This window comes from Scleropages formosus, chromosome 6, assembly GCF_900964775.1.
Source record: "Scleropages formosus chromosome 6, fSclFor1.1, whole genome shotgun sequence".
Taxonomy (NCBI): Eukaryota; Metazoa; Chordata; class Actinopteri; order Osteoglossiformes; family Osteoglossidae; genus Scleropages; species Scleropages formosus.
In genome coordinates, this window is record NC_041811.1 from 38,158,797 (window position 1) to 38,186,764 (window position 27,968).

The window sequence follows — 27,968 nt, forward strand, 5'->3', positions numbered from 1 at the left end:
TGCCAAGCTGTATAAATGGGTGAATTAGTGTAAACAGCTTGATTTGGAGAAAAGTATCAGCTAAATGAACTGGTGCTGAATGGAGACAGATTTTAGATGTAAATCTAAGCAATGCAAACTTTGTGGTGAACGTGTCATATCTTTATGGCCTTAAAGAAAATCCAACATCAATTTCACTTTTGCTGTCACCCTGAACACACTGAATCTAGCTTTTCTACCGGCACGGTGCATTCATAAACATGCAGACAGGCAGACATGGCATCACATGTAGAATTACCATGATTTTATCAATTTTGTCATTTCTCAGTTGTGCAGCATGGTGGAGCAGTGAGTAGAGTTTCCCCTTCACAGCTCCTGGGTGGTGCAGAAGAGCAGGGTCTCCCTGTGTTTGCATGAGTTTCCCTCAGGGGCTCTGGTTTCCTCTCACAATCTCTGCAGTTCAGGTGAATTGGTGAAGCTAAATTGCCTGTAGCCACTGGTAGGCCAGTGCCAGTCCCAAGCCTGGGTACTGGTGAGGGTTGATGTCAAGAAGGCATCCAGTCTTAAAATATCTGCTCCAAACAAACTCCAAATCTTGCAGTCTTCTGGAAATATGTGCAGTAAACTGAACTAAGAAAGTAGTTTAATTTCTGTGAGTTTGGGTGTTTTTTGGACTTCAATGAATGCATTACATTTCTTTTCAGTGGCGAAATAGTGAACGTTAAGAGAAATGGGCTCATCTTCACATTTCAAGGAAGGCAAACGTATTTCATAAAATGCTAATGTTTTTTTCAGAAGTAACTGGTGAAATGTGTAATGTCTATGTGCAGTCTCAGAAGTCTCCTGTCCCATGTAGTTCCTAAACTAATGGCCCTGTGTTGCCTTACAGAGGAAGAGAGGCACCTGCGAGCTAATGATAGAGAGCTTAATCTTTCCTACAAATATGCCGTGAGTACATCTGTAAATGCAATAACGCTTACAAATACAAACTTTTATTTCTTGGCCCTTTTTCCTGTGTTGTTCTTGTATATATGTGTTTATATATATAAGGATACCTCTGTAACATACACTGATGATTACATACTGTGCACTCCAACCTTTTGAATGGCACTATTGCACCAGGTCCTCATACGTCATCTCCTTCCTCTCACTGGCTTCCGCCAAGAATTCCCCCCAACGGATTGTAACCTCCAGCTCCTTGACAAATTCTACAGCCTGCCTTGTCAGTTGGCAGATCCTACCGTGTACAGTCCACTCACTGCTGGACTCTGCTACATCCTTGAGCTCCTCGTCATGACACCAGTGACTGCAGCCCTCATGTCTCTTGTACAGATGCTGAGGATGAATGCCAGTGTTCCTCTCCTTGACTTAATGAGTGTGATGGAATCTCAGTTTTTCCCCAGTTGAACAAGTCAGACTTTGAAACATTTCATAAACAGTCAGGATCAAGAACTTGATATGCTGAGGTTCTGCTTTTCTGAGCTTTCCCAAGAGACATATCTTTTCAGTGTCTCTTCCCACCTTGTCCTTCCTCTCTGCTGCTGCTTTCTTACCATCCTAGTAATCAGATTTTCCTCTGGTGAGCACACCTCCTCCTGAATCAGCTGAATCAACCTCTCGCTTCTCTGGGCCTTCTCATATGGCTGTGAAAGAATCCTGCCCAAACCAGCCCTTCCATAGGCCACTGAGCCCATTGCCATGTTATGCTGTAGCCAGCAAATTCCCATGCTGCAGTGCTGCTAAATCACTGCACATCTTAGTTGCCCTCACCTTTGTTTGAATCCTTTTACTGCAATGTTTCCCTCACCCATGTTACACTGATCTCCTTCTCTAGACCCCTGAAGAGTAATTTCAACTTATTGCTCTGGCTGTATAATTCTGAGGTGGATATAGCGGCGGCTTATCGTTTCTCAAGGGACTGTTGATAAGAAGACTTTGGAAAGCGGAAGGGTCCAGACAATTCATGGCAGGAGGTCAGGCAGATATTACAGTACAAGGAAGGAGGTCCTGATTTTACCCACCTTCTAATAGCTGCTCAATTCGTGAACTTGCTGTCAAACAACTTATCTCAGCTTTTCACTGGCTTCTGAAAAATGGATCGATTCAGTGTGCTTCCAGTGCTAAAGAGGAATTTATCAGTGGGCTTACCTTTCCTCAGCAGCAGACACCAAGACATTGGTTGCTTAAAACTCCTAGCTCATGTAATAGGCTTTTCAAGCCCCTGCAGAATCCTTCCAATGTAGCTATTTGGATGGAGGTATGGCAGCTCAGAGTTGCAGGTTTGTGTTTGTTCACTAAAGAGTTTAAATACCATATTTGAATAGGTATAGCAAGTAATTTTCATGATGAACATATGTGAAAATAAACATAGTGAAATTATGTACGCATACTTGTGTTTAGTACTTACCTTTTCTGTTACTTCTTGATCTGCAAAGATATGTCCAAATGTAGAGACAGCAAAGTTCGAGCAATAATTAATTTCAGTTCAATTAATTTCAATTTTTCTTTCTGCATAATAGTGAGGTGAAAATAAGGAATACATCTTAGTTTATTTCTGAACCAGCCAAGTGAAGGAAGTTAGTTAAACAACAGGAGTTTCTGGAAAACAAAAAATAAGCTTAGACTTGTCTTGATCCCTAATTAAGATTACTTTAGAAATTATAGTTGTCCTGCTGTGTTCTGCATTACAAACAAAATCAAGAACCATCACAGTGACTGACCTCAAAGATAATTCCTCAAAATATAAAAATAATTTTAGGTAGAGAGACCTCCAAAATTATCAGCACTTTTCATGAAGAAGGACACAAAAAAAACCATATAAAATAAACACTAGAGATGAATGCCTACATGTCATCAACAAAAAATGGAGTTTTTAATCTAAATTCTGCTCTTTCAAACCAATATACAAACCCGAGCAGTTCAGTGTTTTTTTCTTTTTTTAAAAGTTGTGTTGGTTTCAAAATTATGGGACTCCTTCTGTGTAGTATTGAGTTTGACCTTCATGGATACTATAATAAAGCCTTTTTGTATAATTTTTTATTAAAACTGGAAAACCCATAGGATGGGATCTAGACCCATTTCTCCACACAGAACTTTCCAGATCCTTGATGTTCTTAGATCTATATTCATGAGCTGCCTATTTCAACAGGTTTTCTATGAGGAGTAATTCAGGTCATTGTATTTTTTTGTTTGTTAAATAATTTATTAATAATTCATTGCTTCATGTTTTTGTTTTTATGAAATTCAATGTTTTTCTAGTTATCTTTTCAGCTCCCCGTTTCTTAAAATAGTAGCCCTGCCTATGGCTTCAGAGGTTGCAGGTTTGAATTCCATCTCCTGCTGCTGTACCTCTATTTACCGTAAATTGCTCTAGTTTAAAAACAAAGTAAAGAACAGGTGGATAAGTGTAGCTTCATACTGTAAGACACTGGTGAAATATTTCAGCTAAATGAATGAAGGTAGAAGAGAATGTCAAATTACTGTAAATGTGACATACCTGAACTTTACTGTCTTAGTCTATACTAACAGTGCCTTTAGCTTCCTTTAGTTTTCCATGTACTATAATGTCTTCTCCTTTCTTCTTCCAGACCAATGCTATAAAAACCTCTAAATACAACCTGTTTACCTTTCTGCCGCTGAACCTCTTTGAGCAGTTCCAGAGGATAGCCAACGCATACTTCCTCTTCCTACTCATCCTCCAGGTGATCCTCTCTTTTTTCAACTGCCCCATCTCAATTCATGAAAGAAACACACGGTTCTGCTAAAACAGAGAGGAAAGTGGAAATCAATCAATCAATCTATCTATCTATCTATCTATCTATCTATCTATCTATGCTTCAAATCAGTCTTTGGTATAGGGATAATTGTTCACACAGTTATTTTTCCTTGTTTTTTGTTTCTTTAATATGTAAGAATTTCTCACTCTATTTTGGAGCCGCTAGTAGTGTAGTAGTTATTTCTGCTGCCTTTCGACCCAAAGGTAACAGGCTTCAATCCCACTTCCAGTTATCGTACCCTTGAGCAAGGTACTTACCCTAAATTACCCCAGTAAAAATTTCCCAGCTGTATAAATGGGTGAATAATTGTAAGGAGCTTAATGCTGATCTGGACTAAAATGTCAAATTAATGTAAATGATTTTTAAGTATTAAAATACTTTAATATTTAAAAAGTTATTGTTTTTTTAAAATAATTTCATACCTCTGATTTGCACAATTCTTATAAATATACTTGTAATGCTGAAGTATTAATTCAGCTTCTATCTCGGTGATAATTAATTCTAGCCTAATGAGGGCTTTCTTCATGTTTGATTTTTGCAACATAATTCCGATATTGCTAAAAAGCCAAAGTACGTTTAAGTATTGTGTATGTAACACTGAAACCTGTCCATTGAACTTTTCAAAGTAATGTGTGTTTCAGGTGATCCCTGCTATCTCATCTCTTTCTTGGTTCACCACGGTGGTGCCACTGGTCCTTGTGTTGTTGGTGACAGCAGTCAAAGATGCCAGTGATGACTTTGTGAGTTCAGCTTCGTGCCCAGATTAGATATTTACTACTATAAATACCTGGAAAAGAAACACAAGCAGCACAGGTTGCAATTAAATAGAATGACAAGGAATAGGATGGGCAGCCTCATATAGCACAACTAGATCATGATTTCACCTCACTGTGACATTATCTTAATTATATTATGGTTCAGCTTTAATATTCAACTTCATTGGAATACAAAATGTAAATAAATAAGTCTTATAATTTTGAATTTTTCTCAAATATTATACAGTACTGTACATTTTTAGAGAACAATAACATTGATTCTCATTTGAAAAAAACTCAGGAATAATAGAAACATGGTGGCAAACATTAACAATCTGTTTCAAAAACTGAAGTTTTCAAATCTGTTTGATAAAGAAGGCCAGCTTTCTGAAATTCTGTTTTATTAGAAGTTATACCCGCCATGTATTTTTTCTTCTTTTTTTCCCTCATTTTGTGATAGTCTAGTCAGTATATAAGTATTCAGAGGTGCTACTTATACAACATTAACTTGAAATATTAAAGAATATTGAGAAAATAAACATGTAATAGAACAGGATTGAGGGGATAAAACTGTCAAAAATTTCTGGGTAATATTTTAGTGAGTTGCCGGGTAGGCTTCGGTTCCCCGCGACCCCATATGGGACAAGCGGTTCAGAAAATGTGTGTGTATGTGTATGTGTGTGTGTGTGTGTATTTTAGTGTTTACTCAAAGTTCTTAATTCTTGAAATTAAAGAACAGTCTTTTCCTCATGTGTTCTGTTATACATCCACCTCACAAAATGCTAACACATTATTATGAAAAAGATGGAACTACGACTATGATTTTTTATGATTTTTTTTCCTTTTTTGTTTGTTTATGTCTTACCAATTTAGAACCGACGTAAAACTGACAGACAAGTCAACAATCGAAGGGTCAGCGTCCTTGTCAGTGGAGAGTGAGTTAAATGATTGCATTCCCAAAGTACACATGATCTATTGATCCAGGTAATGTAGAGCTCCAAAGGGGTTAATCAATATTACATATAATGAAAAGGGGAAGATACAATAGGAAAATATAGAACATTATTCTTTTTGTTAGCATTGACTGCTGAAACTGAATTCAATAGGGTGAGTTTTGAAAGAAAATATCAGAGGGGAAAAAAAATCAATACACCATGTGTGACTGAGTGAAATTAGAGCTGGTCAAGGATCTGAATACTTTTGCAAGGCACTGTAGTAGAGTAGTAACTGTAAATAGTATGTAATAATTAAGTCGTGTTAGCCTAAACAAAAAAGTACCAAATATAAATTTAAAATATACTTTAAAGTGCTGTATGATGTACAATCTTGTGACTTTATGACTGTTAGCATGTCTTAGTGTTGCAATATACTGTCAACGGCACTACGAGTGCAGGTTTTGGTTCTAAAATGCACTTACAAATGCCCTCACACAAGTCATCTGCTCTACTTGGGCAACAATTATGTTCTTATTTTAAAAGAAGCTCAATTTTGCAATCTTACCTATCTACCAGCACTGAAAAATTAAGGAATTTTATTTGTCTGTACACATAACATTAGTAAATAACCAATTTACCAAAGGCTTTTCCATTAATAAACCCTATAAGGGGTTCATTTTAGAATCAACTATTGTTTCGGAATACGTGCAGGTTATAGGATTTCTCACTTTGGGGTTATAAACTTCAGTGTTTGAATGAATGTCCTGGGACAACCTGCACTGGACCCTCTTTGCTCCACTACAATTTGCATTTAGACAAATATACACAAACAGTAATGGAGCCACAGAGTGGTTTTCACTGTCAAAAGAAAAAATGTACACACAGTGCCTTACAAAAAGATTGGCACCCTTGGTAAAGATGAGCAAGCACAGAAAACATTTCAGAAACAGTGAATTTTATGGAGAATTTTTGCTAATCTTAAGCAAGGGTGCCAGTAATGCTGGTGTACAGTGTAATTTGCTTCAATTCCACTGTGAATAACAATACCTAAATGGATTTAGTTCAGCCGCCTTATTTTTGTTCCCTTTAACAGACTCAGGAGTGAAAAATGGATGGATGTCCAAGTGGGAGACATAATTAAACTAGAGAACAACAAGTTTGTAGCGGTGAGGACCTCAAAACACTGCGCATGGCAACGTTGATTGAAACATTTCATGAAGTTGTTGACATTTCGTTTAATGCACATCTCTGTCATTTCAGGCAGACCTACTGTTGCTCTCCAGCAGTGAACCCTTGAATCTGGTCTACATTGAGACTGCTGAGCTGGATGGGTCAGTTAACAGCAAATTAGAGTTGCAACTGTAAAACACATTTTTATAATGGGTAAAACATATTTGTTTTGAAAAAATCAGTAGTGTCAACTGCCACAACAGCTTACGAAACTATATACCTTTTTTTTAATATAAAGGGGCTTATTATTCAGTGTAATAATAAAGGTCCCATTGCATAGTCATTTATATTACATTTACATTTACATTTATTCATTTAGCAGACGCTTTTGTCCAAAGCAACATACATGTCAGCAAAAGTACAATTTATGCATTACATTGAGAGGAGACATAGCTGCAGGCATGAAAGTCTCAAGCAAACCTAGTTTGTTCCCTACCACTTGCTGCACCGAGGTTCATCATTTATGTTTATTCATTTAGCAGACACTAACTAAATGAATTAGATTAGAAAATACAATGTGTACATTAAATTAGCAGGAAGAGAGATTTATATCCAGATGTGTGATTGTAAAGTACACTTGGTTACTTTCCACCATATGAACCAATGTACATCATATATTCAACACACAGTAATTGTATAAAACTTTACCTGAATATCGACGATTCCTAATCACATTCCTAATAATATAAACATATGTTTTTTTAACATATAAACATTTACATTACGTTGTACATTACATTAAATTACATTACAAGAGTAGCTGTATGAAGGTTAATTCATTGTCTGAAAGTTACAGAGCATGAACACTTATATCTTACATGAACTTAAGATATCATGGGTGAAGTAGGTCTGGAGGAGGTGAGTTTTAAGACCCTTTTTAAATGTGGACAAGGATTCAGCAGTTCTGAGCGAGAGGGGGAGGTCGCTCCACCACGTTGAAGCCAGAACCGAAAACTTTTGTGTTTTTGCTTTTGGACCTTTTGCGTGCAGGACCACCAAGTGGGCAGATGTGGAAGAGCGTAACAGTCTGGTTGTGGTGTAGCAGGTGATCAGGTCTTGTAGATATCTGAGAGCACTTCTATTGATGCTTTTCTTGGCATTACCACAGTGTTGAATTTGATCTGGGCAGCTATAGGAAGCCAATGCAGAGAGACAAGGAGTGGAGATACATGGGAACGCTTTGGCAAGTCAAAGAAACTCGGACAGTAGCAGCGTTCTGTATCAGCTGCAGAGGTTTGATGGCAGTAGCAGGAAGGCCAGACAAGAGAGAGATACAGTATCCAGACGGGATGTCACCATGGCCTGGACAAGTAGTTGGGCAGAGTCTGTTGTGAGGTAAGAATGGATCCTGCGGATGTTGTGCAGGATGTATCTGCAGGTCTGAGTTGTGGCTTCGATGTGCTGAGAGAAAGATAGACTTGAGTCCATCATCACTCCCAGACTCTTGGCCGAGGAGGTCGGCAAAATGAGTGAGTTGTCCAGTTTGATAGAGATATCATGACAGGAAGACAGGCCAGCTGGAAGGTGAAGTATCTCTGTTTTGTAGAGAGTTGTAGGTGGTGATCAGACATCCATGCAGGCAGCGATGCATGTGTTCCAGGTGGAAATGAGAGGAAGAGCTGGGTATCATCGGCATAGCAGTGATATTTGAATCTATGGGAGACAATGACAGGGCCTAGGGAAGAGGTGTAGATTGAGAAGAGTGGGGGCCCAGTACCGAGCCCTGTGGAACACCAGTTGAGAGAGGCTGAGGAGATAAATGGGAGCTCCGCCAGACCATTTGGTAGGGTATGTCTGATAGGTAGGACTCAAACCATCTTAGTGCTGTTCCTGTGATCCCAAGCTGACCATGACAGGAGAGTAGAATCTGGTGGTTGACAGTGTCGAATGCTGCAGACAGGTCAAGGGTGAGGAGGACCGAGGAGAGGGAGTCTGCTTTAGTCAACTGAAGAGCATCAGGCACTGCCAGGAGCACTGTCTCGGTGGAATGTCCAGCTTTGAATCCAGGCTGATATCTGTTGAGGAGATGGTTCTGGGTGAGGAAATCAGAAACTTGATCACAGGCCGCCTATTTTAAAGTTTTAGACAGAAAGGAGAGGAGGGAAACTGGTCTGTAGTTTTGGACTGAGTTAGGATCCAGAGAGGGTTTCTTTACCAGAGGTGAAATTAGGGCAGTTTTTAAGGCTGATGGGAAGCAGCCAGATGAGAGCAAGGAGCTGATAATCTTAGAGATGAAGGTGGAGAGTTGAGGGGAGGTGGTCTTTTGTAGGGTTGATGGGATTGAATTTAATGAGCAGGTCATGGCTCTGTGTGATATCAGGAGTTCAGAGATTTCAAAGTCTGAGGCTTGAATTCAGAAAGCATGTCTTCGCAGGGAAGTCCAGGGCGAACAGGGCAAGGTGGTGCCGGGAACTCCGTGATTGCATTGACTTTGTCTCTGAAAAACAAAGCATAGCCATCAGTAGTAGGAGAAGGAGGAGGAGGGTGTGGCGGAGGACATAACGTATCAGTCAGCCATGGGGTGGACTGGGGTGTGCTGGTCTGGAAGATAGTGGACAAAGAGAGTCAAGAGAGGAAGATAAGGCAGAAAGGAAACTGTTAGTGGCATCGTCTGTTGATAGATCTCAGAATTGTGCAGATGGGAGAGTGGACAGTATGGCAGAGGCAAGGCAGGAAGGCGAGATGGCTACATCAGCAAGTAGATCATCACCCGACATCCAAACCAGAAAACGTGGATGACTGCTGAGATGTCCTCGCTGCTGAAAACCTGAGACACTGATTTCAGGTCTGGCGACAAGGCAGCCTACTGCACAGCAAGGGCCAATCTGTCCTGGGCTGTCAAAGAGGCCAAGTGCAACTGCACAGGAAGAATTCACTCATTTCCTAAATTCCAAGGACAGAAAGTGCATGTGGCAGATATTCAGGCCATCACAGAGTACAAAACCAAATCATTTGTCTGCTTGCAGCTATTGAATGAGGTACCCACATTAGCATCAGTCTTAACCAGTCTGACTTTAGCCGTATAGAGATGATATACAACTATGGACTGAATCAATCTATGATGTTCAGAGGTAAAGGAGGTGTTACCCCACTGAGAGCTGATGACCAGGCTTAATCTGAGAGAGCAAGATTGTCAAACACATTTCATTTTGTAGGCTCAATAAGATTCATGGTTCCTGCATGCCAGTATTGTACATCATATTTGTATAACAGCACATAGAAGCAGTGTGTGAAATCACTGTTTACATTTATTCATGTAGCTGATGGTTTTCTCCAAAGCAACATGCACTCTTAACCTACTTACAGTTACTTACCCATTTGCACAGCTGGGTGATTTTTAGTGGAGCAATTTACTACAACCAGAGGAGAGATTAGAACCTGTTTTCTTGGGGTTCAAAGACAACAGCTCTAGCCACTATACTACTAGTTGTTCCTTATGTATCCTACCTATAGCCATTGTAAGTTATTGATGAAAGTGTCCAGGGAAAGAACTCCAGATCAACAAACTTTGTCTCAATATGCCCCTTGCAGCAAAACTTGACAAAAATACACAGACAGATCAATGAAACATGCAGTAAAGTACCGAGATCAGTAATGACATCATTCCCCATCGATAGTTATTACAGTAACATACATCCATAACTCAAAACTTAAACACACAGTGAACAATAAGCAAATCTTTACAACAATAATAATATCAAATAATAAATAGCACTTGGTTTGAATTTCGCACTCAACATCAGAGTGGTATGAACCCTTCACCTCTAGACTTGGAGGTTTCTAGTTTGAATTCCAACTCATGCTGTTTCTTTTTAAAAACCCTTGAACAGTGAACTTTGACTGAATTGTTTCAGGTTTATTCACTTAGCTGATACTGTTGTCCAAAGCACTTTACAGATTTACCCATTTATAAAGCTGGTTAATTGTCCAGGAGGAATTTAGGGTAAGTACCTTGCTCAATGGTACTACAGGCAGAGATGAGATTTGAACCTGTGACCTTAAGCAGGAGCTCTAACCACTACTCTACTAGCTGATTTAATAGTTGAATCAGTGATTGGGATTTACATAGCTGAATGACTGGCTAAATAGTTATAAATAGGTTAACCCTATCAGTTGTTTCGGAAAAAGTGTCTGCTCAAAGTGGACTAATACAAAATAAATAAATGTACCCTAATAACTTCTAACCCAAAGTGACTTGCAGTGTTAATCTATTTACAATTACTTATCCATTTATACAGCTGGGTAATTTTACTGGAGCAATTTAGGTAGGTAAAGATTTTTTGCTAAGATACTGTAACAGTACTGTGGTGATCCCTTTATAATAGCTGTAAATATTGCTTTGTTTGTGCCTCTCCATAGATCTGTGTGTTCATTACTGTGGATTTCACTGATTATTCGTGGTAGGGTTGTCACCTCATGGGATTTTGGGAACTCTGGCGAGGGGCCGACAGCCATTGTGAGGAGTTGAATGGGGGGTGTACTTGTATTCAGGCCGGTCTTTTGGTACTCCTTTTTGTTCCTTTGTCAAAACTCCAACTCAAGGCATGTATACAATTAATAACAAACACTTGTCTCCAGACCCTGTTTCCCATAGCTTCGCCACTGCAAGCGACCTTCTGTGTCACTGAATGAATGTGTTAGGTGACGTAATACTGTAAGTGTTAGTTTTTTGGTCACTAGCTGGCACCGCTTTTGTTCATATGTACAGGTGGATGGATGTATGCCTAGTAATGAACCATGTGTCTCATTGTACATGCATCCCACAGGGAGACCAATTTGAAGGTGAAGCAGGCCCTCACAGTTACAGGAGAGATGGGAGACTGCATTGAGAAGCTGGCGGCTTTCAATGGTGAGGCAGAAGAGCTAGAAGAGTCACAGGGAATAGCAGCATGCCTAAAAGGTTGTAATGGAAACCAAAACTTCCAGGATGGTTAGAATGAATCTAGGTATGAAAAAGAATGCAGTAAGAGTTACATAAACAGGAAATCAATGGTTTTTCTACAGACATGATACATTTGTCATTGTACTGCCTTACACTCAAAGGATAAAGGTCGAAATCCTACAGTAAATTTTGCTGTCATACCATTAACCAATATACACACACACACACACACATTTTCAGAACCGCTTGTCCCATACGGGGTCACGGGGAACCGGAGCCTACCCGGCAACACAGGGCGTAAGGCTGGAGGGGGAGGGGACACACCAAGGACAGGACGCCAGTCCGTCGCAAGGCACCCCAAGCGGGACTTGAACCCTAGACCCACTGGAGAGGAGGACTGTGGCCCAACCCACTGCGCCACCACACCCCTTAACCAATATATTTACCCTGAAATGATACAGGAAAATTTATCTAGCTGCACACAAGTGTAAATAATTGTTAGCTGCTTTGGAGAAGAGCACAAACTAAAAATGTATGTACATTGTGAATGTACTTAGATAAGTGAATACAAATGTTTTCATCAGACACCTTTTAAATACAGTCCGGTTCTGCAGTTTTGCTAAGCAGCACACTATGTGGTAATATGTCTCTTTTGTTGCAGTGCCAATGCATTTATTTAAAGAATGTAATATGTGACACACACAGTTTGAGTGTAACAGCTGAAACTAACAGAGCTGCTGTAATCTGTCCTGTCCTCCACAGGAGAGGTGCACTGTGAGCCCCCAAACAACCGCTTAGACAAGTTCACGGGGACGCTGACCTTCCGGGATCAGAAGTACGCCCTAGATAATGAGAGGATTCTTCTCCGTGGCTGTACATTGAGGAATACAGAGTGGTGCTTTGGCTTAGTTATCTTTGCAGGTCAGCATCATCGAGCCAAGTGGACAGTGCTTGTGTTGACCGGCTGCCTGCAGCTGCAGGAATGAACCTGGCTAAACAGACTGACTAATCAGACTACGTTAAGCTGTGATAGTACTGTACATACACATTGTTTTTTTTAGAACCAACTTAGCATCATTTAAATGATACAGAGTGCTAAAAAAATATTGCTGATAATTTGCATCACTTCATGATCTCTCACACACACACACACACACACACACACACACACACACACACTTTCAGAACCGCTTGCCCCATACGGGGTCGCGGGGAACTGGACCCTACCCGGTAACACAGGGCGTAAGGCCGGAGGGGAGGGGACACACCCAGGACGGGACGCCAGTCCGTCGCAAGGCACCCCCAGCGGGACTCGAAGCCCAGACCCACCGGGGAGCAGGACCCGGTCCAACCCACTGCACCACCGCGCCCCCCTACTTCATGATTAATTTAACTTTTATCAAATGGATATTTCCAGCATGATAATGTGTCATGTCACAAAGCACATACAACTTAAGGATACACACACATACACATTTTCTGAACCGCTCATCCCATACGGGGTCGCGGGGAACCGGAGCCTACCTGGCAACACAGGACGTAAGGCCGGAGGGGGGAGGGGGCACACCCAGGACGGGACGCCAGTCCGTCGCAAGGCACCCCAAGCGGGACTCGAACCCCAGACCCACTGGAGAGCAGGACTTCAGGATAGTTCCACAAAAATGACAGTGCCTTTGCTTTGCCTCAATGGCCTGTATAGCTCTACCTGTCAAGCCAATAGAACATCTTTGGGTAGATAAAGTGCAATGTGATAATAGCAGAGTGAATATGACGCCAACAAATCTGCTAAAGCTATCAAGCCGCCATGGACCAAGAATGCTGGAGAATGAGTGCAGTACTTCATGGCTGTGTTTACATTTACATATTTAGCAGATGCTTTTCTCCAAAATGACTTCCAATGAACTCTATGTAGTGTTATCAGCCCACGCACTTTATTCACCTCAGTGACTTACACAGCTAGATACACTACTTACAATCAGCCACTTCTCCAAACATCAGTGGAGCACACTCTCTCAAGTCACTCACACACTATGGGTGAACCTGAACAGCATGTCTTTGCACTGGGGGAGGAAACCCACATAGACATAGGGAGAACATGCAAACTCCATACAGACTGAGCGGGGATCGAACCCATGTTCTCTTGCACCACTCACATGCTGTGAGAGAGCAGCACTACTTGCTGTGCCACCATGTCACCTGGGTTTGTTATTTTGAAGGCAAAAAAGAGTCCCACTTACTAGCTAAGTGTACCCGATGAAGTGTACAGTGAGTATGATAAATAATAATACACACACACACACACACACATTTTCAGAACCGCTTGTCCCATATGGGGTTGCAGGGAAACGGAGCCTACCCGGTAACACAGGGCGTAAGGCCGGAGGGGGAGGGGGCACACCCAGGATGGGACGCCAGTCCATCGCAAGGCACCCCAAGTGGGACTCAAACCCCAGACCCACCAGAGAGCAGGACTGCGGTCCAACCCACCGCGCCACTGCACCCCCCTAAATAATAATAATAATAAAAATAATAATAATATGTTTACAGGTGGCACAGTGGTTAGAACTGATGCCTCACTGCTCCTGGGTTGTGCGTTTGGGTTAAGGTTTGAATGCAGCTCAGTCTGTATGAAGTTTGCTTCTTTTTCTTGTGTTTGTGTGTTTCCTCCTGCAATTAAAAAATACAAGTTTCAGGTGAACTGGTGGCTCTAACAGCCCCCAGCGTATGACTCTGTGATTGAGTGTAATTGTTCTGCTATATAGGCAGGTGAGTGATTGTAGGAAATTTAGTACGGTATGTGTAATGTTTTAACATTGTAATGTTGCATATGAAAAATTTCCTTGGACAAAGCTGTCAGCTAAATAGTATAAAATAATAAACGTATGGCACTTTTGAAAAACGTGTCAGCTGAATGATTAAAGGTGTCATTTTAGGTCCTGAAACTAAATTGATGCAGAACTGTGGGAAGACAACGTTCAAGCGAACAAGCATTGACCACCTCATGAATGTGCTGGTGCTTTTTGTGAGTATGGGAATCACTTCTGATTACAAGTAGTTCAAGAAGGGAATCTTAAAATATTGTAATGGGGGTTCCAAATCCACGAGTTTTGTCACTGAATTCTTTTGAAAAATTAAATTTGGAAAATGGAAAATTCCTTAGATATAAAGAAAGTATCTTGAGTTTTAATGTTCAATCATCTTACATGTGACCATATAATTTTCTATTGGTTAGTTAATGTCCATTAACTGAGTATTGACTAAACATGTCTCTGCTATCATATCAGATCTTTGGTTTCCTGGCCTTCATGTGCACTGTTCTGGCCATTGGCAATGGGATCTGGGAGTTCCAGGAGGGGTCTGTGTTCACTGCCTTCCTCCCCCGGCCGGACGGAGTGGATGCGTCATTTTCTGCTTTCCTTACCTTCTGGTCCTACGTCATCATCCTCAACACCGTGGTACCCATCTCCCTCTATGTCAGGTGCATCTTTGCTTGTCTTCCATTCTCCCCTGACCTGGCCTGCTGTGTGTATACTGGTCTATGTCGGCTTCTGTCCATCTTTAGGATCATCCATGCAGCCTTGCCCCATGTGTATAATGGCTACTCTTGGCTTGGCTTTGGTTTGTCTATATGTAAAATTGTTCAAGCTTCTTTCCATGTACACCATGGCCTATCCATATTTCTTTTTGTACAACTGCTGTTCTGCAGTGTGTTAATACAGAACTGTCTGCCCTTGTTCTGCCCTGTGCGAATGATGGACTGTGTGCCCATGTATGGTAGTGTGGAGATCATTCGGTTGGGTAACAGCTTCTACATTGACTGGGACCGCAAGATGTATTACCCTCGTAGTGACACCCCAGCTGAGGCACGTACAACAACCCTAAATGAGGAGCTTGGCCAGATCAAGTACGTCTTCTCAGACAAGACAGGAACCCTCACCCAAAACATCATGACCTTCAACAAGTGCTCAATCAGTGGGAAGTCCTATGGTATGAATCATTGTTGGGACTTAACAGTATTTGTTTAACACCACATCTTAGTATACTAACAGTAACTGTATTTTCTCCTCTCCAGGTGATGTGTTCAATTTTGCTGGCCAGAGACTTGAGATCACTGAGGTGGGAAAGCCTATGTGCATCTTTGTCGATGTGTAGTTGTGCAGATTAGAGTGTTATTATTCAATTTATTTTTATACGGCACTTTTCCTACATGTTGAGAAAGGGTGTTGAACAAAGGATCAGGCAACGGAAATAAAAGGTTGGCTACATTAAATTACTTCAGTAACTATTTTACTTATTAAGATAATATGTAAGCCAACCCTAACTTCAGTGGCACACACTTGCATGGTTTTCTGGTGTTTCTCTTAAATTGTACAGTGGCCTGGTGGCACAACAGGTAGCACAGAAGATGCCTTATAGCCCCTAGGCTATGTGTTGAGATGTGGGTTTGAATCCAGCTTGGGCTGTATGGAGTTTACATGTTCTCCCCTTGCTTGTCTGGGTTTCCTCCCATAGTCCAGAGACATATGCTTCAGGCTGGGGAACCTAAATTATCTGTATTGTGTGAATATATGACTGAATATCTGCATGTGTGGCCACTCTGTGATGGATTGGGGTCCCATTCAAGGTGTACCTTACCTATCATTGTTTAGGTACTTCTGGGATAGTCTTCAAACTGCTGTAACCCTGACTTGGACATTTATATTTAATCATTTAGCAGACACTTTTTTCCAAAGTGACTTCCAATGAACTCTATGTAGTGTTATCAGCCCACACACCTTATTCACCAAGGTGACTTACACTGCTAGAAACACTACTTACAATGGGTCACTCATCCATACATCAGTGGAACACTTTCTGTCACACACACACACACACACACACACACACACACACACACAAAATGCAAGCTGTTAAGAATAGCATGTGAGTGTTATTTCTCTGAAGCTTTCCAAGAGTTATTTTTGGAATGTACTGCTCCACCTGAGAGATCCCCAAGAGTCCCCAGGTGTGGTGAGAAATGCCATCTTTCCAGTGTGTCTTAGATATGCCCTGGAGTATCCTCCCATCGGGTGTACTTGGTATAGGTTTCATGGGAGCTGCCCAGGAGATGTTCTTACGACATGCCCAAACAATCTCAGGTGACTTTTCTTAATCTAGAGAATCAGCAAACTAATTTTGGCCATGGTATGTGCAGTCTTATTTTTTTGACCATTAGTCATCATCAAGTCTCTCTTTCTGTCGATGTAATGCACTCATTATATCTTTCTGTGAGACATGGAGAAAAGCATCTGCTAAATGGAAAAATGTAAAGGTCACTTCCCAAAGCATAGGTCATAGGTGAGGATGGAGAGATAGAATGAGTAGTAAACCACACACACACACACACACACACTTTCAGAGCCGCTTGTCCCATAGGGGGTCACGGGGAACCGGAGCCTACCTGGTAACGCAGGGCATGAGGCCGGAGGGGGAGGGGACACACCCAGGACGGGACACCAGTCCATTGCAAGGCACCCCAAGCGGGACTAGAACCCCAGACCTACCTGAAAGCAGGACTGTGGTCCAGCCCACTGCACCACCGCACCCCCCTAGTAGTAAAACAATGTTTGTATTTATTCATTTAGCCAATAGACTGAGGAACAGCTTCTTTCGCAGAGCTGTGGCCTCCATCACTCCCCCCCATTCACCCCCTCCAAGGCTTCAAAGGACTGAGGACTTAAAGTTTTAACCTAATTCTTTCTTTCTTTCTTTCTTTCTTTCAGCATCTGTTTTTTTGAATCTTGCCTAGTTTTTAGGAATAAATTATAACCAGTTAACAAGGGATAAGTGTACATTTGTTGAATTTGAAATGTGCAATAAAATGTGTCATGGTTTCTTCCATGACTTGCAGTTGTTATACTTCAGATTTTACTGACTGTAAAACTGCTTTAGATTAAAGGCACCAACATCAATGAAGTGTCAAAGAAACAAAGGCAACGAATTGCGTTTCCTATACCTGCAGAAAACAGAGAAAGTTGACTTCTCTTACAACCCCCTGGCCGACCCCAAGTTCTCCTTCCATGACCACAGTTTGGTGGAGGCCGTCAAGCTTGAAGCCCCAGAAGTGCACAACTTCTTCCGTCTGCTGGCCCTGTGCCACACAGTCATGGCTGAGGAGAAAGAGGAAGGTAAACAATGCTGAATGTCCTGCACTTGTCACATTAGGGATCAGGCTCATAAAGAGTCTCTCACACACACACACACACACACACACACACACACACACACACACACACACTGGCTGAAACCACTTGTCCCAAGCAGGGGTCATGGAAAACCAGACTCTAACCCAGCAACACAGGGAGCAAAGCTGAAGGGGACACGTCCAGGACATGACGCCAGTCCATTGCAAGGCACCCTAAGCAGGACTCAAACCCCAGACCCACCAGAGAGGACGACCTGGCCAAACCCACTGCGCCACCATGCTGCCCCAATTCAATTTAATTCAATTTATTTTTAGAGAGCGCTCTTCTCATCCAGTGACAGAGAGTGCTTGAACACAGGAATAGAGCAAAGAAACAAAGAAGACAGTTGACTACAGACTAGTGTAAAACATTATCAGTGCATTTATCAAAATTATAAGTATGCCTACCGGCCACAGAGGAAAGGAACAAAAAACTCCCAACTGAAGCTTAAGGGAAAAAAAAACCTCTGGGGGTCCAAGTGCCAGTGGCTGCCCCCCACCCCTCCTGGGCATTCTAGATGAAACAAGACTTTAAGTCCGTTTACAATTAATACTAGCATTATTGCTGTATGGTAGCTTGATTTCTCAGTTCACCAAGGTACATCTCATCCATCATGGCGGTTGGTCATCAACTTCAGTCAGCATGGGGTGCTTGTGTGATGGTCTTATTGTAGGGAAACAATGCTTAACAAGAAAAAATTGTTAGTAGTTTATAACTTAAAGAAATTAGACAGTTTAATACATTTTAATACAGAGGCATAAAAAACAGAAACACAGCCAAGTGGAATGATATTTGTTAGTGATATGCCTGAGTGAACATGTAAGTCTTAAGCCTGCATTTAAAGACTGAAACAGACGGGGCATTTCTGACAGTAACTGGTAGACTATTCCACAGTTTAGGTGCTCTGTAACTAAAGATGCAACCTCCTACTGAGGTCTTATTGATCGCGGGTACTTAAAGGTAACCCGCATTCAATGAACGAAGATATTGTTTGGGAATGTAAGAATCTATAATGTCACAACTGTAAGGTGGAGCAACGCTATGAAAGTATTAAAATATTTCTATATTTTAACTGTATTTTTTCAAATATACTTAGACATTTCAAAATATTTGTAAGAATACAGTCACATCTAAATTCACATTAGCTTTATTTTTTCAATCTAAAACCTTAAAACATCTGAGAGTGGAGCACACATTACAACGCAAATTATTCATACAGATGGTGTTAAGTTTTTTTATAAAAAAAAACTTTTCATGCAGATTTCAAGTTTTATGAATTTGTGTTCGCTTATGTCTATGTGTTAGGTTAAATCAGTCAAATTTAAGATAATTTTATCACTGAGGTCCCTGGACTTACAACTGTAACATTGTGAATTGCCATTAAAGGTTTATCGGTTCAAGAAATTCAGCTGAATTTGACATTACTCTCAGATGCAAGATGGCATGGGTTTTCATACATGTTGCATTGGCCTTCTTCTCCCTGCTCAGGTAACCTGCTGTACCAGGCTCAGTCACCTGATGAAGGTGCACTGGTCACTGCTGCCCGCAACTTCGGCTTTGTGTTCCGGTCCCGGACCCCAGAAACCATTACCATTGTAGAAATGGGCGTCCAGAAGAGTTATGAGCTCTTGGCTATCTTAGATTTCAACAATGTCCGCAAAAGGATGTCTGTAATTGGTAAGGCTGGAGACGAGTGGTTTTCATGTAGACTTACTACGGTGTTTGTCCCCTCCTTTTTGTCATTATTGCCATAAACTAATGACTTGCAGCAGAAAAAATAAGATAAAAAGACAATGCCTACAGAAACAAAAACCTGGAAAGAAATGTCTTGAACATTGCAGGTGACAGAAGAGATTTCAGGGTTTAATATTGTCTCTGTTCTTAGAGATGAGAGTATTAAAGAGATTTAGAAGTCTTTGTTTTTGATTTAAACTGAACTAACCTGTAGACTGAACTTTTAAACTGGTTTGCCGGCCTTGTTTCAGTTAATATTTGGTTACTGTTCAGCTCACCTTACGTAAGATGTAAATCAGTTGCTAAGTGAATTGTGTTAAATCCTGGATTTTTGTTCTGTAGGAGCAATGTTGGCTTGTTCTATACCAACTTTGTATGCAGCCACTTAAATAATTTCAAATGTATGTTCTTCCCATGTTTCATAAAATGCAAACTTTAATGGTTTCCACTCCAAGTTCGGATAGATTTCTTCTTTATTAATACCTGTAGTGAAATCCACAAGAAACAATCTTCTATGAATTTTTGCAAGGTTGTTGATGTACAAATCATATGTTTCTCCAGAATCTAATTTAATAAAGCTTGTTTAAAAAATGACACATACTAGGCTTTCTAACAATGAAGACACATGTCTGTCTACAAGATGATAATATCAATCTACTTCTGATAACTGGAAAACAGGATTATATTAGCCGTTTTTTCTCTCTGTTTGACTCATACCACAGTGCAGAGCCCCGAGGGAAAGCTGTCCTTGTACTGTAAGGGTGCCGATACCATAGTGTACGAAAGACTGCACCCATCCTGCAGTAAGCTGATGGATGTCACCACAGAGCATCTCAACGTGAGTGTCAATGAAGTGAGGTGCTTTCCAAGGCTGACATGCAGATACTTATGCCAGTTCTCATCTTTATCTTGTGTTTTTTTGTGTCTTTGTTTATTTTTGTGGGAGGAGCTGCTTGTCTTTTCTCACTGTCAACATAACCTCTGCACTCTGTGTGTCTTCTGAGAAAACATTTTGCTTTTTTGTTACTGTGTGTTTGCACATGTTCACACACATAATGCCACACACTGCTGTGTGTGTGCATTTTTTTTCTGTATGTGTGCAGGTGCACAAGGTTTTGTTTCTTACTTTGTTGCTCTTTATCTTCAAGTTGACCTCTTCCATGTCTGTCTATGTCCAGCATTCACCTAATCTCTGATGGTTTGTCAAACATCTCTCCTGTCTTTCCCGGGGTCAAGGAGTTTGCTGGAGAGGGGCTCCGCACATTGGTGTTGGCCCACAAGAACCTGGATGAAGACTACTTTCGGGAGTGGAGTACCCGACACCACATGGCCAGTACCACCCTGGAAGACCGAGAAGAGAGGCTGGACGAGCTGTACGAGGAAATAGAGAAAGATCTACTGGTGTGTGACACCGCAAGTAAAAAAAACACTTTCCGATAATGCCGATGCATTGCAGACCAAACCAGATCAATTCACTCTACATCACAGCTACTGCATATGTTTTTGTGCATCGTCTTGAATGTACAGTGCAATCAGAAAGTATTCAGACCCCTTCACCTTTTTCAAATTTTTTATGTTGCAGCCTTGTGCTAAAAGCATTTAAGTTCATTTCCCCCCTCATCAGTCTACACTCAATACCCCATAATGGCAAAGCAAAAACAGGATTTTAGAAATTTTTGCAAATTTACACACACACACACACACACACACACACACACATTTTCAGAGCCGCTTGTCCCATACGGGGTCACGGGGGAACCGGAGCCCACCCAGCAACACAGGGCGTAAGGCCGGAGGGGGAGGGGACACACCCAGGACGGGACGCCAGTCCGTCGCAAGGCACCCCAAGCGGGACTCGAACCCCAGACCCACCGGACAGCAGGACTGCGGTCCAACCCACTGCGCCACCGCACCCCCTTATCTTTTTGCAAATTTATTAAAAATTAAAACTGAAAACACATGCCAGTTGTTACATAATGACAAATTACACTAGTGGTGGAGTTAAGTCACTTTATTCACTTTAATTAACTGCTTGTCCTCGTTAGGGTTGCAGGGGTTCAGAGCCTATCCCAGAATCACTAGGCACAAGGCCAGAGGGGTACACCCAGCACAGGACATCAGTTCTCCACTGGGTAACCACTCAGACAGTCAGTCACACACATGCTACAAACAGCTGAAGGTGACAACTCCACCTGAACTGCATGTCTGTGGGAGGTAACCAGAGCACTCAGAAGAAACCCAGATAGACACAGGCGGAATAGACACACTCCATACAGACTGAGCTGGATTCAAACCCATGCATGTACAGCCCAAGTGTTATGAAACGATCATGCTACCCACTGTGCCGTGCATCACGCACGTAGTCACATCTAAATTTTCTGAAAACTGCTTGTTTCTGACATTACTAATACTGATACTAGTATTGTTGAGGAGATGGAAAGTGTCTTTGCGTAATGCATTACCATCCAAGACCTTATATGTTTTTGTACAGAGTTTATACCGTTTCTTTCTGTTCATCTGTGTACTTGTTTGTTTGTGCTCCAGTTTGTTGTTGTTAGTTCCTAGATTTTTGTTTTAGTGTAGTAAAACTTTGAGGACAGCTGGTGGTGTAGTGGTTACCGCTCCTCCCTTACCCTAAATTGCTCCAGTATAAAAAATTATCCAGCTGTATAAAAGGATAAATAATTGTAAGTAGCTTAACATTGTAAGTCACTTTGGAAAAAAGTGTCAGATAAATGTAAATAACCATTGTTAGATGTGTATGGCTGTTGCTCACTACTGAATGTGTTCAGACTTGTGTCTGGACAATCTCCAAAGATTGCAGTGCCAGACATGCACAACAATATGAACCTTCAAATCATTTTTGAGACCCTGTATAAACACATTGATTGGCTGACATTGATGCTGCTGTTCTAATTCTTTATTTCTTGTGCATATTTTCAGCTGTTAGGAGCCACAGCTATTGAAGACAAGCTGCAGGATGGAGTACCCCAGACCATTGAACAGCTTTCCAAGGCTAACATCAAGATATGGGTGCTTACTGGTGACAAACAGGGTGAGTGAGCGAGCTGGTAAATTCCTTGGGATCTTTGAGTGGTGATAGGTGTACCACTGGACTGTGGGTAGGTTGTGCTAGGAGAGCAGGTAGTGTAGTAGCTAGAGTTGCTGCCTTTCGATACAAAAGTTGCAGGTTTGATCCCCCCTTGGGCTGTGGTGCCCTTGAGCAAGTTACTTACCCTGAAATTACCCAGCTGTATAAATGGGTAAATAATTGTAACCTTAACACTGTAAGTTGCTTTGGAGAAAAACATCAGCTAAATGCTTAATGGACTTCAATAGAATTGAAATTTTATTTCAAGAATTTTGTCTTATCCAAAAAGAAAGTAGTAAACATACTTATTCATTACATTTATTCATTTTGCTGATGCTTTTCTCCAAAGCAACTTACAATGTTAAGGTTACAATTATCACAAACTTACAATTGTTTACCCATTTATACAGCTGAGTAATTTTTATTGGAGCAATTTTATGGCCCTAAACACATATTCCTTCAGCTGGCACTTTTCCCCAAAAGAACTTATTTGTTTAAGGAACTGAGTAATTTTTACCGGAGCAGTTTCAGGTAAAATTTGGGTTGGAACGGTAGCACAGCGAGTAGTGCTGTTGTCTCACAGTACCTGGGTGGTGTGAGAGAATGTGGGTTTGATCCCTGCTCAGTCTATGTGGAGTTGGTGTGGGTTTTCTTTGGCTGCTCTGGTTTCCATCTGTAGACATGCTGTTCTGGTTCACCCATAGTGTGTGAGTGACAGAGAGCAAGCATGTTTCACTGATGTATGGGTGACTGACCCAGTGTAGGTTGTGTATCTAGCAGTGCAAGTCACCTTGGTGAATAAGGTGTGTGGGCTGATAACACTACATAGAATCCATTGGAAGTTGCTTTGGAGAAAAGTGTCTGCTGAATAAATTAGTGTAAATAGATTGATCAAGGTTACTATAGCAGGAGGTGGGATTCAAATGACTGTACCACCTGCTACCCATTAGTATGTCAACCCTGAGATAAAAATCATACATGCTTCCCTTGTGTAGTAATTTGTTACATTTCTGCATGTAAATATAATTCTTGTAGAAATAACTGTTCTATTAATTTAATAGTGTAAAATAATGTATTGCCGAACTGCGTTTCTTTCACTACACTCACACCAATTTCATTTAAAATTCCTGCCTTACTTTATGAATACAGAGAAAATCTCAATCAGAGCCTAATCCAGAATATACAAACTACTCTTGAAACCTTTAAATTTCTGCTTAAGACTCACATGTGGATAATTTCTTATTTAAACTTCATTTTTCTATTCCCTCCCCCTTTTCCCTCATTTAATTTACTATTATTTTCTGTTTTCATTTAATTGTTTTCTTCTTTTTTTCTTGTATGGCACTTTTGCATTTCATCAATTCGAGTTTTCAGCTGTCTTTGGCCTTTCTTGATGTACTTTTTTTGCTTTAGGAATCATTATTATTATTGTAAATGGTTAAGAGTCCCAGTAATTAGCCAGCAGTCAAGAGTATCTGCTCCTCAGACCCAGTATGGGCAGGAGATGCTAAATCACGTGTGAGCCGGGTAGCTGCTCACCTTTTGTGACACTTGATGTCTCCAAAGTGCACCTTTTGAATTGATATCTCTTCTCTGAAGTTTCACTCAAGTGTGAATTGATAGTTTTTTATGCAAATTTTATGGTAGAAATTACATCAGCTCATATGTCTGAATTTGTCCTCATTATTCAAGGGGATCCTGTAGAGTACAATGTTGTTGTCACAGTTGCACGTAGCGCGGATGGACTCAAGTGCAGAGTGTCCGGATCGACGTGCACGGAAGCCGAATCAGAATCCATAATCGTAGTCGAGGGGCAGGCGAGGGTCAGGCGATCAATAAACGTCGTAGAAAGGGCTAGGCAAGGAACGTGGTCAGGAAGAAACAGGCAAAGGGTCGAAGTCGGAATGGGTCTCTCGGTAATACGGTTCGCTGGGAAACAAGGAGGCAAAACAAGGTTCCGCGTCTGGGCTTCCTCGGCTTCCCTCTTTATAGTCGTTCCCATCAGGGAACGGCAGGTGTCGCAGAGGTGCCAGATGCGGAGAACGTGACAGTTGTGTAGCACCTTTCAAAGTTGATGGAAATTTTCCTTGTACATAGTTTGGTTAAACTGACATTTCTAATTTTTCTTAATAGAGACAGCAGAGAACATTGGATACTCCTGCAACATGTTGCGGGAGGAGATGACAGATGTGTTCATCATCTCTGCAGATACGCCACAGGAAGTGCATGAAGAACTTCGGTGAGAAGAGTAAAACTTTAACCTATTGACTTCCGTTTGAATATCGCAGAGCATGGTTAATCCATGGTGAATCCATTCCAGGCCTTGAGGGTTAGTCTTGCTTTATTCTCTGCAATTAGAAATGCAAGAAAGAAAATGAAGCCTGAATCAGAAGATGAGCCTACAATCATCCAGAGGGGAATTCTGGATAAAAAGTCCAAGATGCTGCCTGATGAAACGGTGGATGGAGAGTATGGTTTAGTGATAAATGGACATAGTTTGGTAAGAATAAAATACCTCTTATTTAGCAAATACTTTTCTCCAGAGTAACTTTTATTTATTTATTTAGCAGACACTTTTCTCCAAAGTGACTTCCAATGAACTCTATGTAGTGTTATCAGCCCACACGCCTTATTCACCAAGGTGACTTACACTGCTAGATACACTAATGGGTCACTCATCCATACATCAGTGGAACACACACTCTCTCTGTGTCACTCACACACTATGGGGGAACCTGAACAACATGTCCTTGGACTGTGGGAGGAACCCACATAGACACAAGGAGAACATACAGACTCAGTCAAACAGAATGAGCGGGGATTGAACCCACAACCACCCAGCACCTGGGAGACAGCAGTGCTACTCGCTGTGCCACCCCGACCTGGAGTGGGTTCTGAAGTAACTTGCAATGATTACTTTTCAGTATTTAACTGACACTTTTCCCCCAACGTGGCTTAAAGTGCTAAATACACTACAGCACAGTACTTGCAGTAAATCAGTCATCTGTTCACCAGAACAACACTCACTCTGTCTTTCTCTCTCTCTCACACACACACACACACACACACACACACACACACACAGTAGGGGTAATTTAGATTGAGCAATTCACTTGAAAAACATGTCTTTGGACCATGAGACGAAACGAGAGTACCCAGAGGAAGTCATGAGAACACAGGAAGAGTGTACACAGTCCACATAGACTGACCCACATCATCTTGTACCACCCAAATGCTGTGAGGTGACAGCACTACTCAGAAGTCTGAAGTCACCAGGTACTTTTCACAGGCTTCCCATTTGTTGGATGTTTTTCTTATTAGCAATAGTTATTCTGTTTTCATGATACAGCTCATAATGTAGCAGTTAAAGATGTTGCCTTTGAATCCAGCAATTACAGGTTTGAATCCCACCTCCAGCTATAGTACCTGTGGGCAACGTACTTATCATAAATTGCCTGGCTGTGTAAATGCATCTATAGGTAGCTTAAGTAATTTAGTCACTTTGCATAAAAGTATCAGCTAAATTAACAAATATTTCATTGTATTTTGTCCTGCAACTTCAGTAAACTGTATCTTTCTTTATTGGGCTGTTTCCTCACGAATTGCATTTGCTTATGATTTCCTTTGTAAAGTGTTCTGTGTCAATAATAAGGAAGGAGGGAATTTAATATATAATCAGCTCCCTCTTACAAAGGTAATTCATTCCTGAAAAACCCTCCTTAAGGTGAATTCTCAAAACTCAAGAATGTAGTTTTGACAGCTGGTAGCGTAGTGATTAGACAAGAAAAACTCACCTCTGGTTGTACTACCCTTGAGCGAGGTATTTTCCCTAAATTGCTCCAGCTGTACAAAAAAAAATTACCCAGCTGTATAAATGGTTATTGTAGGTAGATTAACACTAAGTTCCTTTGGAGAAAAGTGTCACCTAAATTAATAAATGTAATTACCATTAGTTTCAATGGTAAAAATTTGTGCGTCTTCCTGAGTCCCAAAACTAACACTACATAGTGTTCATTGGAGTTTGCTTTGGAGAAAAAAGCATCTGCTAAATGCAGTGGCGGGCCGTGCATTTCACACCTAGGCCTTCAGTGGTGTCATACCTGAATTGATCCACCTTAATACCATCATTATGACGCCACGGCTATAGAAACCATCAATATTATACAGAAACGTAGTATAACAGGGCGTTGCATCACAGAGACAGGTAGATATCTCATGCAGCGAGAATGAATGCCATTACTAAAGCAAGAAACCCAATTAACACAATTCAACAAGTCTCCTTTCACTGCAGCCACAGCTGCGCCACATACATCATCTCTAGCAGAAGCATCAATATTAACCTAATAAAATGAGAAAAATACAGTCCACCATACAGTTACTGAATTGAAAGTGGCGGACAAACCCTTCCCCGGCTGGGACAGGCTTGCTAGCTTCGGGGTTGGCCGACCTTTCCTCACGATGTCCAGCTTTTCTTGAAAAGTCCGTCTTGAAAATGGCTTTGTAAGTATATCTGCGACCAAATCAATTTCTTCTCGTCTGTCAGCCATTGTGGGTTGAAAAAATAGCTATTAAATCTACAGGAATATATTTTAGCTTGTGCAGTTCGCTACAGATGCGGTTTGCTACCTCTTACTAGTACGCTCTCTGACCATACAATCAAAGGACGTGAAAATGCCGACATTATTGTATGCCTGCTAGATGGCCTTGGTGTCGCCAATTCGAAATCTGATTGGTTAAAGCAACAGTTTCATTGCCATTTAATTTAAGCTACAGGCGCCCACACTGTTGATTCTGAAGGCCTCAAGGCAGATTTCTTTGACCCTGGCAACACATGATGACTGAAATACACACACACACACACACACACACACACACACACACACACTTTCTGAACCGCTTGTCCCATATGGGGTCGCGGAGAACCGGAGCCTACCCGGCAACACAGGGCGTAAGGCCAGAGGGAGAGGGGACACACCCAGGACGGGACGCCAGTCCATCGCAAGGCACCCCAAGTGGGACTTGAACCCCAGACCCACCAGAGAGCAGGACCCGGTCCAACCCACTGCACCACCGCACCCCCCCTGGCTGAAATATGATTGGATAAAAGTGCTAACATTAGCATACACTACTGGAAGCAGCGCAACCAGGAGAAAAGCTATGAAATGAAGAGAATAGACTATTGGGAATAATTTAATAAACATTCATGGAAAAAATATATTAAAAGGTCAGTCAGTGATTCTGATAGTGTTTAGGCCAACAGAGAAGGCCTTGCTGGCCCTGACGGTTCGCCGCTGGCTAAATGAAGTAATATAAACAATTATGTCAAAGGATATGTTGTGTTATGATAAGGCATTTTTTCCTT

General features: G+C 41.4%; 1 protein-coding gene across 3 annotated transcripts in view; it reads left to right on the forward strand.

Annotated features, from left to right (window-relative positions):
- atp8b5b (ATPase phospholipid transporting 8B5b) overlaps positions 1–27,968 on the forward strand; it is a 54,747-nt gene that overhangs the window by 7,140 nt on the left and 19,639 nt on the right. For 2 of the 3 annotated variants that reach the window (XM_018745052.2, XM_018745051.2), the window contains exons 3-21: positions 869–927; positions 3,567–3,680; positions 4,397–4,495; positions 5,384–5,445; positions 6,539–6,611; positions 6,706–6,776; positions 11,442–11,524; positions 12,320–12,478; positions 14,491–14,579; positions 14,842–15,035; positions 15,336–15,544; positions 15,630–15,673; positions 17,559–17,724; positions 19,270–19,458; positions 20,238–20,353; positions 20,752–20,916; positions 22,459–22,570; positions 24,740–24,845; positions 24,965–25,106. In XM_018745052.2, coding sequence (XP_018600568.2) covers positions 869–927; positions 3,567–3,680; positions 4,397–4,495; positions 5,384–5,445; positions 6,539–6,611; positions 6,706–6,776; positions 11,442–11,524; positions 12,320–12,478; positions 14,491–14,579; positions 14,842–15,035; positions 15,336–15,544; positions 15,630–15,673; positions 17,559–17,724; positions 19,270–19,458; positions 20,238–20,353; positions 20,752–20,916; positions 22,459–22,570; positions 24,740–24,845; positions 24,965–25,106 — 2,252 coding nt within the window. Of the gene's footprint in view, positions 1–868; positions 928–3,566; positions 3,681–4,396; positions 4,496–5,383; positions 5,446–6,538; positions 6,612–6,705; positions 6,777–11,441; positions 11,525–11,545; positions 11,622–12,319; positions 12,479–14,490; positions 14,580–14,841; positions 15,036–15,335; positions 15,545–15,629; positions 15,674–17,558; positions 17,725–19,269; positions 19,459–20,237; positions 20,354–20,751; positions 20,917–22,458; positions 22,571–24,739; positions 24,846–24,964; positions 25,107–27,968 lie in introns of those variants that run through there. The other variant, XM_018745055.2, reaches the window with a different exon arrangement.